At 44.5% G+C, this 14,991-nt stretch overlaps 1 protein-coding gene across 3 annotated transcripts; it reads left to right on the forward strand.

Annotated features, from left to right (window-relative positions):
* The first annotated feature begins 1,749 nt into the window (after positions 1-1,749).
* hcfc1a (host cell factor C1a) lies at positions 1,750-14,788 on the forward strand. Of its 3 annotated transcripts, none has more exons than XM_026307681.1 (28): positions 1,750-1,887; positions 2,849-3,049; positions 3,464-3,612; positions 4,530-4,690; positions 4,793-5,001; positions 5,225-5,309; positions 5,433-5,539; positions 5,666-5,845; positions 5,932-6,174; positions 6,302-6,450; positions 6,536-6,718; positions 6,808-7,032; positions 7,473-7,577; positions 7,691-7,907; positions 8,125-8,261; positions 8,349-8,496; positions 8,642-8,862; positions 9,405-10,230; positions 10,505-10,659; positions 10,787-10,921; positions 11,042-11,243; positions 11,474-11,749; positions 11,835-11,941; positions 12,029-12,163; positions 12,260-12,445; positions 12,571-12,868; positions 12,971-13,034; positions 13,130-14,788. In XM_026307681.1, the coding sequence occupies exons 2-28, from the start codon at positions 2,854-2,856 to the stop codon at positions 13,167-13,169; spliced, it is 5,139 nt and encodes a 1,712-aa protein (XP_026163466.1). In that variant the 5' UTR covers positions 1,750-1,887; positions 2,849-2,853; the 3' UTR covers positions 13,170-14,788. The 3 variants fall into 3 exon arrangements, with proteins under 3 accessions (XP_026163466.1, XP_026163468.1, XP_026163467.1); XM_026307682.1 differs by lacking the exon at positions 1,750-1,887 and adding an exon at positions 1,948-2,100; XM_026307683.1 differs by lacking the exon at positions 7,473-7,577.
* Positions 14,789-14,991: the final 203 nt, after the last annotated feature.

Raw genomic sequence — 14,991 nt, forward strand, 5'->3', positions numbered from 1 at the left:
GAGTCTGATTTATGAGTCTGATTATCATTTACTGTGTGAGAGAGTGCAGACGCTTTTCTACTTGCTTCTGTCCTGCCAGTTTTACTTTGTTTTTATTCCTTTTCATTTTTATCCAATTATTTTATAATTCAGTTATACAGTTAACTTTATTTTTACCCTCTTTTAACTGGACTTGAAATTTTAGTGAGGATTTTTACATTTGCTTTTAACAACTAATCTGGCCTAGTACATCCAGAACGCTGCTGCGGTCCTGAACTAGGAAGGACAATCACATTACTGCTGTTCTCAGATCTTTAGAAGAATTACTTTAAAACCTAAATATAATTGTGTTTCTTTTATTTGGATGTTTGACACTTTTTGTGCCACCTCTTGCTCAGGAATGAAGTAGACAATCAGTCAACATTAGAGACTTTTTACAGTGCTTGGACCAGTACTGGCCCGGGGACCCAGCCGATTCTCAGCCAACACTCAGTTTATAGTGTGTGGGCCATTACTGGGCCAGTAGGATCTGTGAGAGTCATCTTACAGTGTGTGGGCCAGTACTGGGCCAGCAGGATCAGTGAGAGTTATCTTACAGTGTGTGGGCCAGTACTGGTCCAGTAGGATCAGTGAGAGTCATCTAACAGTGTGTGGGCTAGTGCTGGGCCAGTAGGAAGGGTAAGAGTCATCATACAATGTGTGGGCCAGTACTGGGCCAGAGCAGATTTATTGTGTCCTTTTTCAGAAAGTGGGCCAGTGTTGGGTCGAGGACCCAGCCAGATGTGGGCCAACACTAATGCAAGGGTGTGGCCTAGCGTTGGACCAGACAAATTTTGCTATGTGGGGTGTTTTGCATAATGGAACTTCACCATCATAAGATCAAAAGAGCTTCATTCATGCACTTAAGTACCAAATGCACCAACTGGTCCAGAAACAGTAAGAAATCTGTAGACTGTGTGGACTGCATTAGTCCAGGTTTTCCCTACAGCCTGAAAACACTGCTGGACTTGACAATACCCCATATAATGTAAACCCATAGATACTTCTCCATATTTTATTGTAATATTTCCAAGTTCCATTAACCTAAATTTGATTACGCTTTTAGCAAGCCTACCTAGATTCAATAAATGTCTTGTCAAACATTTGGGAGAATAAGGATGCAACTGCACAACCCCTTTGATACTATCACAGACAAAAGTTTTGTAATCTCCCAGAACTTGCAAACATTTCAGCGCATTTTCTTATCCTTCCAGTGTGGCCCCAGCACACGCATGTGAATAAGCATATACTGTTTGGTAAAGAGGGTCTTTGATGGCGTTAGAGTAATGCGGTATTTTATCAGTGGAGGGCGCAATAATGGTGGTTGTGGGCGTGGCAACTGTAACCTGTGTGAGCACTAAATCTGTAACTTTGTGCTTATACACTATTATTGTGTATGTGGGGGAATGTGTCAGTATGTCTGCGGTGAAACCAGCATCGCCTACAATAATAAAATAAATGGGGCTCTAGCACCATGTCGCCATCTTTAGTAAGGGACAATAAGCCGACTGCTACACCACAACTTGTTGTCATCTGCTGAAACTTCAGCTGCCTTTACTTTACACAGTTTCCAAGTGATATCTGCAACAGTCCTGTATAATGCGAGTCCTAGCCCGGTTCTTGGTGGCTAACAAACTGAGCTGTCTATGCGTTTGTGTCTGAAACAGGCAGCCAGTGGGTCTCTGTCGCCATGTTTACTTTGGGTGACGCCAACTCTCTTCCATTTTCCTCCGCCTCTGGTTGTCAAGAAGATGGCAGCTTCCAGGCAGGCATGAGAGGAAATACTTCTGCACAAACCGATTCAGTTTGGATTATAAACACACCATAAGACCACATACCCGTGTCTTTGCAATTACTGCGTCGAAATACGTAAGTAAAACCATTGAATATCTGCGCCTTTTTCGGTTTGTTGTGTTTTGTTGTGGCTCGGCCATTTTTCTTGTGGGAGCTGAAGAAGCAGGCCGACTGTTGAAAAGATGGCTGCTTCCAGAGACGGCATGAAACACAATAAGCCCCTGTTTGTGCACTTTGACTTGGATTAGCTGCGTGTCAGAGGCCTTGTTACGACTACATCCCTGCCAGGTAAATGGGGCATTTCAAACTAACACTAAACCAGGTTGTATTTAATTGTAAAACGACAGAAGCGGCTAACGCTATTAGCTCTTAGCGTTAGCCGCGGCTGCTAGCGGAGCGAGGCTAACATTAGAGGCGGCTGAAGTGATGGCGGCTTTAGCGTTATTCAACAAACTGATTGATGGGGCTCAGACGCGGTTCTGTTGCTACTCTCAGCCGCCACAGGGAGCTCGAAAAACGGTGATATATTGTTGTTGTGTCGGTAACTGCGTTACATTTGCTGCTAGCTACAATATGGCGACTCCCACAGCAGCGTGAAAAGAGCCGCCTCTCTCTGCGGGATCTATCCGAGTCAGGCTTAGGCTTAAGGCTCTTTGCGGTTCTGAGGTGCCGATACCCCGATGGTGTATCGATAGTGTGACCATCGCCCTCCCTGCGGCGTGTTTCTCGGCGGTGACCGCAGCTATTGTGTTTCTCTGGCGCTTCCGCCATTTTTCAGCCTGGCAGTTAGCGGGCTGTTTGGCTCAAGATGGCTGCTTCCATGGACTGAGCTCAATGGGTCGGAACAACTCGGTGCCGAGGACGTTTCAGGGGGTTTCTATGGCACAGCTGTCGACCTGCGTAGAGGGTTACGAAGCAGCAGCTGCTCAGACAAGGACATGTTGTTATATTTTCCGCTGGACGCTAGTTTCAGGAGCTAGCCGCTAGCCGTCTCCAAAAACCGACACAAATGTTTATTTGTTGTTGCTTGTGTTAGGAGTCATGGCTGCCCCTGGGTCCGCGGTGTCTGGGACCACGGCGTCGGTTCTGCAGCCGCGGTGGAAAAGGGTCCTGGGATGGTCGGGTCCAGTGCCCCGGCCCCGACACGGACACAGAGCCGTGGCCATAAAGGAGCTAATGGTTGTGTTTGGCGGTGGAAACGAAGGCATCGTGGACGAACTGCATGTGTACAACACCGGTAAGACTCACTGCTAGACTGCTCAGTGACAGGCACACAACGAGCCTTGAGCTTATCTTCAGAAAAGTTTTATTTTCGTGATGTGCAGATCTGAACAGGCCTCAAAAGGCCGAGCTGATTACATAGGGCGCCCTCCTCTGGCCAATGGCTGCAGTGCACGTTAAAAAAGGCGGGCTAAAATAAAATGGATGATGCTGGTGGTTTCAAAAACGCACCTCTGCCCCAGTTTCATGCACTTTCTGCAAATAATGACAAAAGGTGCATGTACCTCCACACTTAAATGAATATTTGTTTTATTGTTCATCATTAATATCAGGTTATGTTAGTGAATAATGAACAGCTTGTTTTGTTACATGAATTTACTTTATAATTTGAAATACTGATAACTTATCTTTATTGTGTTTGCTCTTGTAGCAACAAACCAGTGGTTTATCCCAGCAGTCCGTGGTGATATTCCCCCGGGTTGTGCTGCGTATGGTTTTGTCTGTGATGGAACAAGACTGCTGGTGTTTGGTGGGATGGTGGAGTATGGAAAGTACAGCAACGATCTGTATGAACTACAGGTAATTTGCTCATAGAATAATAATTTGTAACAGCTTCCTAGTAAAATGTTTCAAGGGTCAAAATAATTTGGATATACCAAGTTACTTTACATCAAACCTGGAAATTTCAGGTGTTAGTTTTATTTGAAATTGCTGTTGTTGCATCTCATGAGAGCATACCAAACAGACTGACATGTTTACAACAAAAACAGTATTGAAGGGTTTCATATGCATACCGCTGGATAAAGGCCAACTGGATGTTATCTATGCACATTAGCTAGCTAACATTTCAGCCTTTGTGTGCAACTCAGGTTGGTGTTATAAGGAAACTACATGGCCAAGTTACCGTTTCCACATTCAACTATGCAAATTGGAGAATTAAACAACTAATACAATTCAATGTTGGTCATCCCCTCACTACAGTCCCTTAATTGCATAACTGTTGTTGACAAAAATAATCAGTGCTTAGTGCTTGATCATGTTCATAAAAGTTATTATTCAGAATTTAGAAGGTCTGCACTTAGTTTAACAAACTGCATAGGTCATGTGAAAGGGGGAGTCTTAAAAAGATGTGCTCCTGATTTATTTATACCAAGTCCAACTAACCAACCCTGCACCAAGTGCAGTATGCATGTCAAATACCTTAATTCTCCTACCTACAAAGGTGTTACTTTGTGCAGCATGAATAAAGATAGAGTAAAAATCTAGTTTGCTTAGGGCTATGACATAAAGAAGGTATGTCGCTGTCCTATTTGCTACCACTTCCAGAAGGAGAGTATATGGTAGTTTTGATACAAAATCCTATAATTCTTTTTTTTTTTTTGCAGTCAGATTGACAGAATAAGGAATTAGCTGAAACTTCTGGTTTGTTTGTTACAACTTCTGTTGTGACTTAATAAATTCATGGGACATTGTTTGGACCATGGTTTCTGTTGCAGGCAAGCAGATGGGAATGGAAAAAGTTAAAAGCGAAAAACCCGAAAAACGGACCCCCTCCTTGTCCTCGTCTTGGCCACAGTTTTTCCCTGGTGGGCAATAAATGTTACCTTTTTGGTGGACTGGCTAATGACAGCGAGGACCCAAAAAACAACATTCCCAGGTATGGTGGGGGTTTTCCAGCACATTCTTCTGCAACGAGTTGTTGCAGTGGTTTGAAAGGGCAATGTGTGTGACCAGTGTCTGTTTTTTTTTTTATTCTCAGATATCTGAATGATCTATACACACTGGAGCTTCGTGCAGGTTCCAGTGTGGTTGGATGGGATATTCCAATCACTTATGGAGTTTTGCCTCCTCCACGTGAGAGCCACACTGCTGTGGTTTATACAGAGAAGACGAGCAGGAAATCGCGGCTGATCATCTATGGAGGGATGAGTGGCTGCCGTCTTGGAGATCTGTGGACACTTGATATAGGTATGTTTCTGACATGTGAATAGATGATATTTATAGCAAATTAGACCAAATAGGGTTGAACATCATCTATCTTGGTGTGCAACACCTTCAGCAGAGGATATCAAGTTAATGTCTGATAATAATGTGTGTAAATTTGCTTTATCTTTAGTGTTATAAGTAACATTGCATGTTAGAATGAACTGATGCTTTTGTATAACATCCTACTACTTTTCATTCTTTTCAGATACCCTGACATGGAACAAACCATCAGTAAGCGGCACAGCACCACTTCCCAGAAGTCTTCACTCTGCCACCACCATCACAAACAAGTGCGATAACTGCTTTGCCTTGCCAATAACACACTAAATGTTGTTTTTAATCATGTTTGAAATCCCAGCAGAACTGGGTATGCTTGATAGAAGCATCTAACTTTTAATTTTCTTTTTTTGCAGGATGTATGTTTTTGGAGGATGGGTTCCTCTGGTAATGGATGATGTCAAAGTGGCCACACATGAGAAAGAGTGGAAGTGTACAAACACTCTCGCCTGCCTAAATCTTGGTTTGTCTAACTCTTCTTCTTATTATTATTATTATTGTTGTTATTAATAATAATGTTTTTATCCACTTTAATAGAGTGAGTAAATTTGTTTGCATTGGTGTTACTTTTTGTACCATGTGTCTGTAGACACCATGTGTTGGGAGTCAGTGTTGATGGATACTCTTGAAGACAACATCCCCAGGGCGCGTGCTGGCCACTGTGCTGTGGCTATTAATTCGAGACTTTATGTTTGGAGTGGTCGCGATGGATATCGTAAAGCTTGGAACAACCAGGTCTGTTGTAAAGACCTCTGGTACCTGGAAACGGGTAGGTGCTTTGTAGTATGATCGGCTTATCATTAACAGTGATGTCAGTGTCACGGCAGTTAAATTTCTTGTCCTCCGCTTCTCCAGAGCGGCCACATGCCCCTGCCAGGGTACAGTTAGTTCGTGCCAACACAAACTCTCTGGAGGTGAGCTGGGGTGCAGTCTCCACTGCTGACACCTACTTACTGCAGCTGCAGAAGTATGATATTCCTCCAACTCCAGCTGCAGCCTCACCAGCCATGAGCGCAACCCCATCACAGCCTGTGAATTCTCCAAAGAGCCCTGCACCGGCGGCTGCAGCACCCACTGCACAGAGCCTACCACAGACAGGTATTACTTCAGTGACCAGTGATTCCTCTTTTTTTCTAGTTCTTCCATGTCCATTGTTGCTAATTCACTGGGAAAAAACTAAAAACACGACACATAAAGTCTAAATGTGGTCTCTGTTATTTTACAGCTGTTTTAAAGGTTGCAGCTCAGCAGTCTGCCACAGGCACATCTGTTGTCACAGTCCGCCCGAGCCAACCTGGGAAATCGCCAGTCACTGTGACGTCCCTCCCTCCAGGTGTCCGAATGGTAGTGCCTGCCCAGACCACCCAAGGATCGGTATGAGAAGTTGTATTTAAAATTTGGTGTGATTTATTTAAATGAGCAAATGCGTTCAACCACTGTTTACTTGATTTGTTTTTAGCCAATTGGCAGTAGCCCTCAAATGAGTGGCATGGCAGCTTTAGCTGCAGCAGCTGCAGCGACACAGAAGATCCCACCGTCATCTGCAGGCACTGTCCTCAATGTTCCTGCAGGTGCCACGATTCTCAAAACAGTAGCAGTTTCCCCTGGCACAGCCACAGTGAAAGTGGCTTCTCCAGTCATGGTACAGATTTCACTAAACATCCTTATATCTAAGAGTACGTGTTTTTTGTCGATAACATGTCAGTTCTTAAAATAATGTTGTGCTTACAGGTCAGTAACCCAGCCACTCGTATGCTGAAGACTGCTGCAGCCCAGGTGGGCACAGCAACTGCATCTTCTCCTACCACCACCACCAGACCCATCATCACTGTGCACAAGTCTGGTGCAGTCACAGTGGCCCAGCAGGCCCAGGTGGTTACCACTGTAGTGGGAGGAGTCACCAAAACCATCACCCTGGTCAAGAGTCCCCTCACCATGGGCAGCAGTGGCACTCTGGTAAGAAAATGGGATTCTGTGGAAATTCTGTTGCACAATACTGAAACACTACTCTGAGAACACCCTTTTGGTGTTTTCACAAGCATGATGTAAATCATAGGTTCTGTAAATTGCTTACCTGTATAAATTGCTTTTTCACAAGTTTTTCTTTGTTTTTGTTTTTTTTTTTTGTAATTGTCTTGTCACAAGACAGTAACAACATACTCTGTATGTTAGAACAAGTGGGGGAGGGAGTAAAGGTTGGCCTACAGTGACTGCTGGAGAATTCTACTAATAAAACAGGAAGCATGATGTTAGTGATCTGCATGACTGTCGGTCAGTTAGGGATGGAATGATTCATAGAGCCACCAGTTTAGTGGTCCACCTTCCCACTGAACTCCCTGTGCTGTCCGATGTTTTCTGGTGACTCATGAACTTGAGTCTCTCTCCTATGTCGGCAGATCTCCAACCTTGGCAAGATGATGTCTGTGGTACAAACCAAGCCAGTGCAGACATCAGCTGTCACAGGCCAGGCTTCCACTAACCCTCTCACACAGATCATACAGGTCAGCTATCTGCATGAGTGCAGGAAAAAAAACAGGAGGTAGCTTAAACTCCTGAGTCAGGCACCAGATGTCTTTCTCCAAATGGTTTGCCTAATTTGTGCCTCTCTCCCCAGACAAAGGGTCCCCTCCCAGCTGGCACCATCCTGAAGCTGGTGACCTCTGCAGATGGCAAGCCTACAACCATTATCACCACTTCCCAGGCAGGAGGAACAGGAAACAAGCCCACTATCCTCAACATCAGTGGCGTCTCTCCTACCACCACTAAGCAGGGCACCACCATCATTAAGACCATCCCTGTCTCGGCCATCATGACCCAGCCTGGAGCAACAGGTCTGAACTTAACGAGCTTTGTGTGCCGCAACTAAGTATCATTTATAGAATTGTTAGAGTAGAAACTTGAGCCAGGTGAGCTTCTGTGTGAAATGGTTTTGGTGATACAATGCCACAACAGAAATGATGATGATGTATCAGTTTTAATGTAGTGTGATGTGAGTTGATAAAATAAGGTGAAGATGTATTTTAGACATACATGCTTTTCTCAATGCAGGTGTGACAAGCAGTGCAGGCATGAAAACGCCCATAACAATCCTCACCACAAAGGTGATGACTACTGGCACTCCTGGTAAAATCATCACTGCAGTGCCCAAACTTGCAACTGCAGCTGGCCAACAGGGACTGACACAGGTAAAACTGACTGTGGGTGCTAGATTGTATAGATCTTAGTGCCACAGGACATTCTGAGGAGACTAATCCTGGATTATGTGCCCTTAGGTGGTTTTGAAGGGTGCTCCTGGGCAACCAGGCACTATTTTGCGTACTGTGCCCATGAGCACAGTGGGTGGTGTCCGTCTTGTTACACCAGTGACAGTGTCTGCTGTTAAGCCCGCTGTTACCACTCTGGTTGTCAAGGGGACTACTGGTAAGTAAAACAATGGTTTTGTTTGAACGTGATGTTTGTTAAAATGTGATATGAGTGACATTCATGTCATGATAGCAAATTTTGTACTTTATACCACATACTTTGGATCTTTGTCATCATTTAATGCCACCTATCTTCCTTCTAGGTGTCACCACTCTAGGGACAGTCACTGGTACAGTCTCTACTAGCCTGGCAGGAGGCACTGTGGACAGTTCCAACGCCTCTCTGGTCACCCCCATCACCACACTGGGAACCATTGCTACCCTGTCCAGCCAGGTCATCAGTCCAACTGCCATAACTGTGTCAGCTGCCCAGACCAGCCTGCCTTCTGCCTCCACACTGCCCTCCTCAACAATCACAGTGCAGGTAAAACTCTGCAGCTTGTTGTAAGTTCATATTAAGCATTTTAGTCATCAGGACATTCAATCATGGCAGTGGTATGACGACTATGTTCGGACTAAGAAAAGGTTTGCAAACTTGAGGGTATTAATGCTTATTCCTATAACTACAGATGAGTCACACAGCTGCTGCTAGAATAAAGAGCTTTCCTTTTGCTTTTCAGCTGTGAGACTCAAAACAAACTCAAACCATAAGCCATTTCTTACTGTTCTTTGCTCCTACTGGTCTGTTTGCTGAAGCTATGACATGAACTACCTGTATAAATAGCAGACTACGGCCAGTGTAAGATGACTAAAGTAAATTTGGCAATTCAGTAGGTCAATCAGATTTTTACGCCTTCCGTGCCGAAATCCAAACCAAAGCTAACACTGGATTTTGTTCTGTCTCTGTGCAACCCTCTTTGTACAAAAGAAGGTGGCTTCTTCTGTCTGGCAGCCACAGTTTCAGACTTTTAGCTGTGTGTAATTGAAACAGCCTTAAAGATCAATTAATTGCTATTTTCTGCCCAGAACCAGCCCACCCAGGTGACTTTGATCACAACTCCCAGTGGAGTAGAAGCTCAGCCCGTGCAGGATTTACCAGTGTCCATCCTGGCTTCACCAACCTCTGAGCAGCCCAGTTCTAATGAAGCTGCAGCAGCTGGAGAGGGCTCTGGGACTGTTACCCTGGTCTGTTCTAACCCACCTTGCGAGACCCATGAGACAGGAACCACCAACACAGCCACCACCTCTTCTGCCACCATTGGAGCAGGACAGGTCTGCTCTAACCCACCTTGTGAAACCCACGAGACAGGAACCACCAACACAACCACCACCTCTTCTGCCACCATTGGAGCAGGACAGGTCTGCTCTAACCCACCTTGTGAGACCCACGAGACTGGAACCACCAACACAGCCACGACTTCCTCTGCTACAATTGGAGCAGGGCAGATTTGCTCCAACCCACCGTGTGAGACTCACGAGACTGGGACAACTAACACAGCCACAACAGCATCAGCAAACATGGGAGGAGTCCAGCAGGTGTGCTCCAACCCTCCTTGTGAGACCCATGTGACAGGCACCACCAACACAGCCACCCAGGCGTCGTCTAACCTGAGCGCAGACCAGATGGGTACTGTGCAGAGGGTATGCTCCAACCCTCCCTGTGAAACCCACGAGACAGGGACCACCAACACCCCATCCACAGCCACCTCCAGCATGGGAGTTGACCAGACCAGCACAGCGACAGGCCTGATCCAGAGGGTGTGTTCCAACCCACCCTGTGAAACACACGAGACTGGGACCACCAACACAGCTACCACTGCCACCTGCAGCATGGAGACAGGTGAAGGCACAGGTATGTGTGCTTCTTCATGCACTGCAATTGTGTCAGCACATCAGCATTTTCTATTCCAATAAAAACAATAACATTACACTATGCCTTTACACTGAATATATTTTTAACTATTCATGATGTACTTTTAAGGTCTGTCATCTCAGTTTGTTCTTGCTTTTCTACTAACAGACAAAAGCAAACCTTTGATATCCAGAGTGCTCTTGTTTCAGTTAGATAAAGAAACAGGATTACTGACATGAATTCCAGCCTAAATTATGTTATTGTATTTTATCAGTGGCCCAGCAGACAGAGGAGGGAGCAGAAGGTACTAGCAGCGCAGAGGTGGTCTCTACTACTGTAGCAACTGGTATGGCCGCCGCCACCACCACCCAGGGCAGAGCTATCACTACTGTCACTCAGTCTACACCAGCCCCTGGACCCTCTGTACCTGTAAGTCCAGCACACATTTATTAGCAAAGTTAGCAGATTCTCTGCAAATCATTTCTAGGGGCAGTAATGCCAGCAGATGTCATCTTCATGATGATGTTTATATATTTATTCATTTGTCTCTCTCTAGTCAATCTCATCCATCACAGAGGGCGTGAGTACTGCTGCCAGTTCCACTGAGGAACCAATGCATACTGATGAGGCAGCATCGGCAGAAGCTGCACCTGCAGAGGAGGGTGCCACTGCTATGGAGACACAAGCAGAAGTAAATGCTTAAAGCATAAAGTCGCATACAGCCAATTTTGGCTCTGTGTTATGAAATTCCAAACTCGCTGCATTTTTTTTTGTAGTCACGTTGTGAAACATCTGTACTGTGTTCTTTCAGGGAGAAGCAGCAGCAGCTTTGAACCTGCCCTCAGAGCTGATGTCCGAGGGTCAGGGAGCCACTCTCATGGTCACAGGACTGTCGGACGAGGAACTGGCTGTGACTGCAGCAGCAGAGGCCGCCGCTCAGGCAGCAGCCACAGAAGAAGCCCAGGCCCTCGCTATCCAGGCTGTCCTCCAAGCAGCTCAGCAAGCTGTAATGAGTGAGTTGGTTTATTTTGATTTTAAACAGTGGCACCATGGAACAAGATTCAACAGTAGTTAATGGGGAAAAGGCAAGGTGCAGTAAATTTGTTCTTTAAGTTATAATTGGATAGAACCAAATGTTGCCTCTAACTTTGCTACTCCAGAAGCCACTGTCATTTTGTTGTTTCTCTTGAAGGTGCTGTAATTTTGATGTGTCTGAAGTTCTAATTGTTTTCTGTGTTTACAGATGAAGGCGATTCTACTGGAGAAAGCCAGCAACCCACAAACATCCCCATCATGCTGACCCAGCAGGAGCTTGCAGCACTGGTACAACAGCAGCAGCAGCTACAGGAGGCTCAGGCTGCAGCTCAGCAGGCTACCGTAGACACAAGCTTGCCCACAGAGGGTCTTGCCCCTGCTGATAGCCTCAACGACCCAACTGTAGAAAGCAACGGACACAACGAGATGGCTGCCGCAGTCACTAGTGCTGTAGCGTCCCTGCTGCCTCGTACGACTGCTGAGAGTAAGACATTGTCCATGTTTAAGTTACTTGTGATGTTGTTTGGTAAATTGTTGACCGTTTTTTAATTCCTCTTTTCAATCCACAGCACTGGCTCCATCAAGCACATTTGCACCCTCTGCATCAGTGGCAAGTCCAGCCAAGCTGCAAGCAGCAGCTGCTCTGGCAGAAGTTGCTAATGGCATCGAAGGAGAGGTGAGTCATTGTACATCTTGTTGCTTCTGGCAGGTCTGAGAGAGAAAATAAAATGACTTCTTTTAAACTGACCTTTACCCCATACAGAAACAAGCCCCTCAGCCAACCCCAGTGAAGCCTGTTGTAAAGAAGGAGAACCAGTGGTTTGACGTTGGAATTGTTAAAGTGACCAATATGGTTGTCACCCATTACTTCGTGCCAGCAGATGAATCTCAAGGAGATGTAAGTGACTAAAGGGGCTCGTTTCATACTTGATTATAGACATGATTATACATTAGTGTGCTCATTGCTTAGCTAATAAACTATTTTCTTTGGTAGGATGACTCTGGCATCATGCCTGACTATAGCCAGATGAAGAAAATGGAACTGCAGCCTGGAACGGCTTACAAGTTCCGTGTTGCTGGAATCAACGCTTGTGGTCGTGGAGCTTTCTCAGAGATCTCAGCTTTCAAGACCTGCCTACCAGGCTTCCCAGGGGCTCCTTGTGCCATCAAAATCAGCAAGGTAGACACGGCTGAAGCATTTGGCCTACTTTTCTTCCCTTTTTGTGTTTTAGTTGTTCTGGTTCTGACCCTAGTTTCAGGTGCTGAGGAGATTGTTTTTATTTTTTTTTTTTGTATTGTCCACAGAGCCCAGATGGTGCCCACCTGACTTGGGAGCCCCCCTCAGTGACATCAGGGAAGATCATTGAGTACTCTGTGTACCTGGCCATCCAGAGCAACCAGACAGCTGAAGCCAAGGCCTCTACCCCAGCCCAGCTAGCTTTCATGCGTGTGTATTGTGGACCCAACCCCTCTTGCTTGGTGCAGTCGACCAGCCTCTCCAACGCTCACATCGACTTCACAACCAAGCCAGCTATCATCTTCCGCATTGCTGCCCGCAACGAGAAGGGCTACGGTCCAGCCACCCAAGTTCGATGGTTGCAGGGTGAGCACAGGACATGAAAAACTAAGACTTAGTGAATATTAGTGACTAAGCCAATAATTAAAGGATGGAGGACTGTATTTTAACCATTTTTTTGCTTTTTAGAATCTGGCAAAGATGCCGCTTCTGCAAAACCAGCTCCCAAAAGACCAGGCACCTCTCCTGATACGTAAGTATAGTGTGTATGTTTCCCACCATGTGGTAACATGGTGCTGATGACTAAAACTCACAGTACTTATTTTGGTTTTATATGTCCTCCTACAGTAAGGCTACTGGTCCAAAGAAAGCAAGGACGGACCAGTGAGGTTGCCCTGAGACCCCTCCCAGTCTTTTGTCCTTTTTCCACCTGCTGTCCTTTTTATCAGGAAGAGTGACCTTCACCCCTCCTCCACCTCCACCTCCTCATCCTAATCTCATCCTCCACCCTGAAGTCTCAGATCACAAAAGCAAAGGAGGCAGAACAACCATATGAAGCTGAGATGAAAGTCAATCTGAGAGATGTTTCTGTAGATAAAACCCTCCTTCCTCCTTGTTCTGTTGGTCGTACTATTTTTAGAGCAACACAAACTTAGAAGCACATTATCTTTTTCAGTCACATCCTTTTCCATCCTTAAACATCTATTTTTGGCTTGTTTCAGTAGTTCAGCAGCGTAGAGAAGCATTTACATCTTTCACAAACTGGGAGCCAACCTGAGCGCGATGTTACTTTTTTTTTTTTTTTGTCTTGTGAATCCTGGGGGGATGTAGAGAGAGACTACACGAAATGATGTACAGTGTTGAAAAAGGCTGTGGAGGCATTAGTTTAGATGAGAGAAAAATCGGTATGGAAACAAATAAAGCACTTGTCCTCAGTGCAAGAGGACATCATTTTTCCTTTTTTTTCTTTTTTTTAATTTTGCTCAAAACAAATTTTGCTTCAAGAACCAAGTCTGTACAGTCATTGTACTGGACTCTAGTCTCCTGGTAACATCATCACTGTGCGCTTTTTACCCCAAGATGAGGACCGGTGGCTGACACTTTGAAGTGGACAAAAAAGATCGACAAAAGGAAGAGATTTGTAGAGAATGAATGACAGACTTTGCTAAGACTGAGACTTGCAGCACACAGGAAAAAAAAAAAATCTCGCAAAAATCTTCCCAAAAAATTAGCAAGCAATGTCGCAGAAGATCTTTTGTGTAGTTTATTTTTGTATTTTTTAAGCTTTTTTTCCTCTCCTGTGTGTATGTGTATGTTGTGTGCATTTTTAAAAACATCGTTTTTTTTTTTTTTTTTTTTTTTTAACTGTTGTTCATCCCCATAGTTTGTGTTCACAGGAAGATGGGTGGCTGTGTTGAGGTTTGCCACTGTATTTTTTAAAAATCTTCATTCAGTTGGTCGTATGTTCTTGTTAACAGATGGTAATGACAGAGAGAAAGACTTTTGTATTTGTTCTACGTAGAACCGCAGAGGTTATAGGTCTGACGAACTTTGAAGTGGACCCAGGGAGGGGAAGAGTTTTTACTTTTACTATTCAAATGCTTGTGTTGTTTTGTTTGCCAAATATGGAATGAGGAAAATAACATCAGATCTTTTCATACCTGATCCCATTAATATCCTGATCAGTTGTCCTATGCTTTTTATGCTGATGAATGGTGTCTCACTTCTTCTTTCATTTTTAGAATGGCAAATTATATTAGACCTATTTTCCCTATCCTATTGATGTATGTGAATTCATTTAATAAATTTAAATTTTTTTTCCTTCCACGACTCTGTATTTGAGACTACAGAAGGTGTGCAAGCTAACTGTGACATGTAAATCCGTATGTCTTTGAGTGGGAATGTCTTGGGAAGAAAGCTTACATAGCCGGAGTGTACTCACTTGTAAATTAGTTCGTTCATAGAGCAAGAATAAAACAAACAAAAAAAAAAAAAAACATCTTGGCCTTTTATATAATTACCTGTAACAAACTGTTTTTACATGTTGGTCATCTCTTGATTGCCTTTTGTGTCTTTACTTATAAAAGAAACAAATATATATATATATAAATATATATAGTCTCCCTGATTGTTCTAATTTGCTTCTGTCAAGCTGATTCACTGTAGGAGTCTGAATCACTGCTAGGTTCATTACAACTCAAACTTGTACA

This window comes from Mastacembelus armatus, chromosome 5 (genome assembly GCF_900324485.2).
Source record: "Mastacembelus armatus chromosome 5, fMasArm1.2, whole genome shotgun sequence".
Lineage (NCBI taxonomy): Eukaryota > Metazoa > Chordata > Actinopteri > Synbranchiformes > Mastacembelidae > Mastacembelus > Mastacembelus armatus.

Coding starts and splice junctions, on each gene's coding strand:
- hcfc1a (XM_026307681.1), top strand. CDS start 2,854: ATGGCTGCCCCTGGGTCCGCGGTGTCTGGGACCACGGCGTCGGTTCTG. Junction 11,244..11,473: donor AGCTCAGCAAGCTGTAATGA/GTGAGTTGGTTT, acceptor CTGTGTTTACAG/ATGAAGGCGATTCTACTGGA. Junction 12,164..12,259: donor CAGATGAATCTCAAGGAGAT/GTAAGTGACTAA, acceptor TTTCTTTGGTAG/GATGACTCTGGCATCATGCC.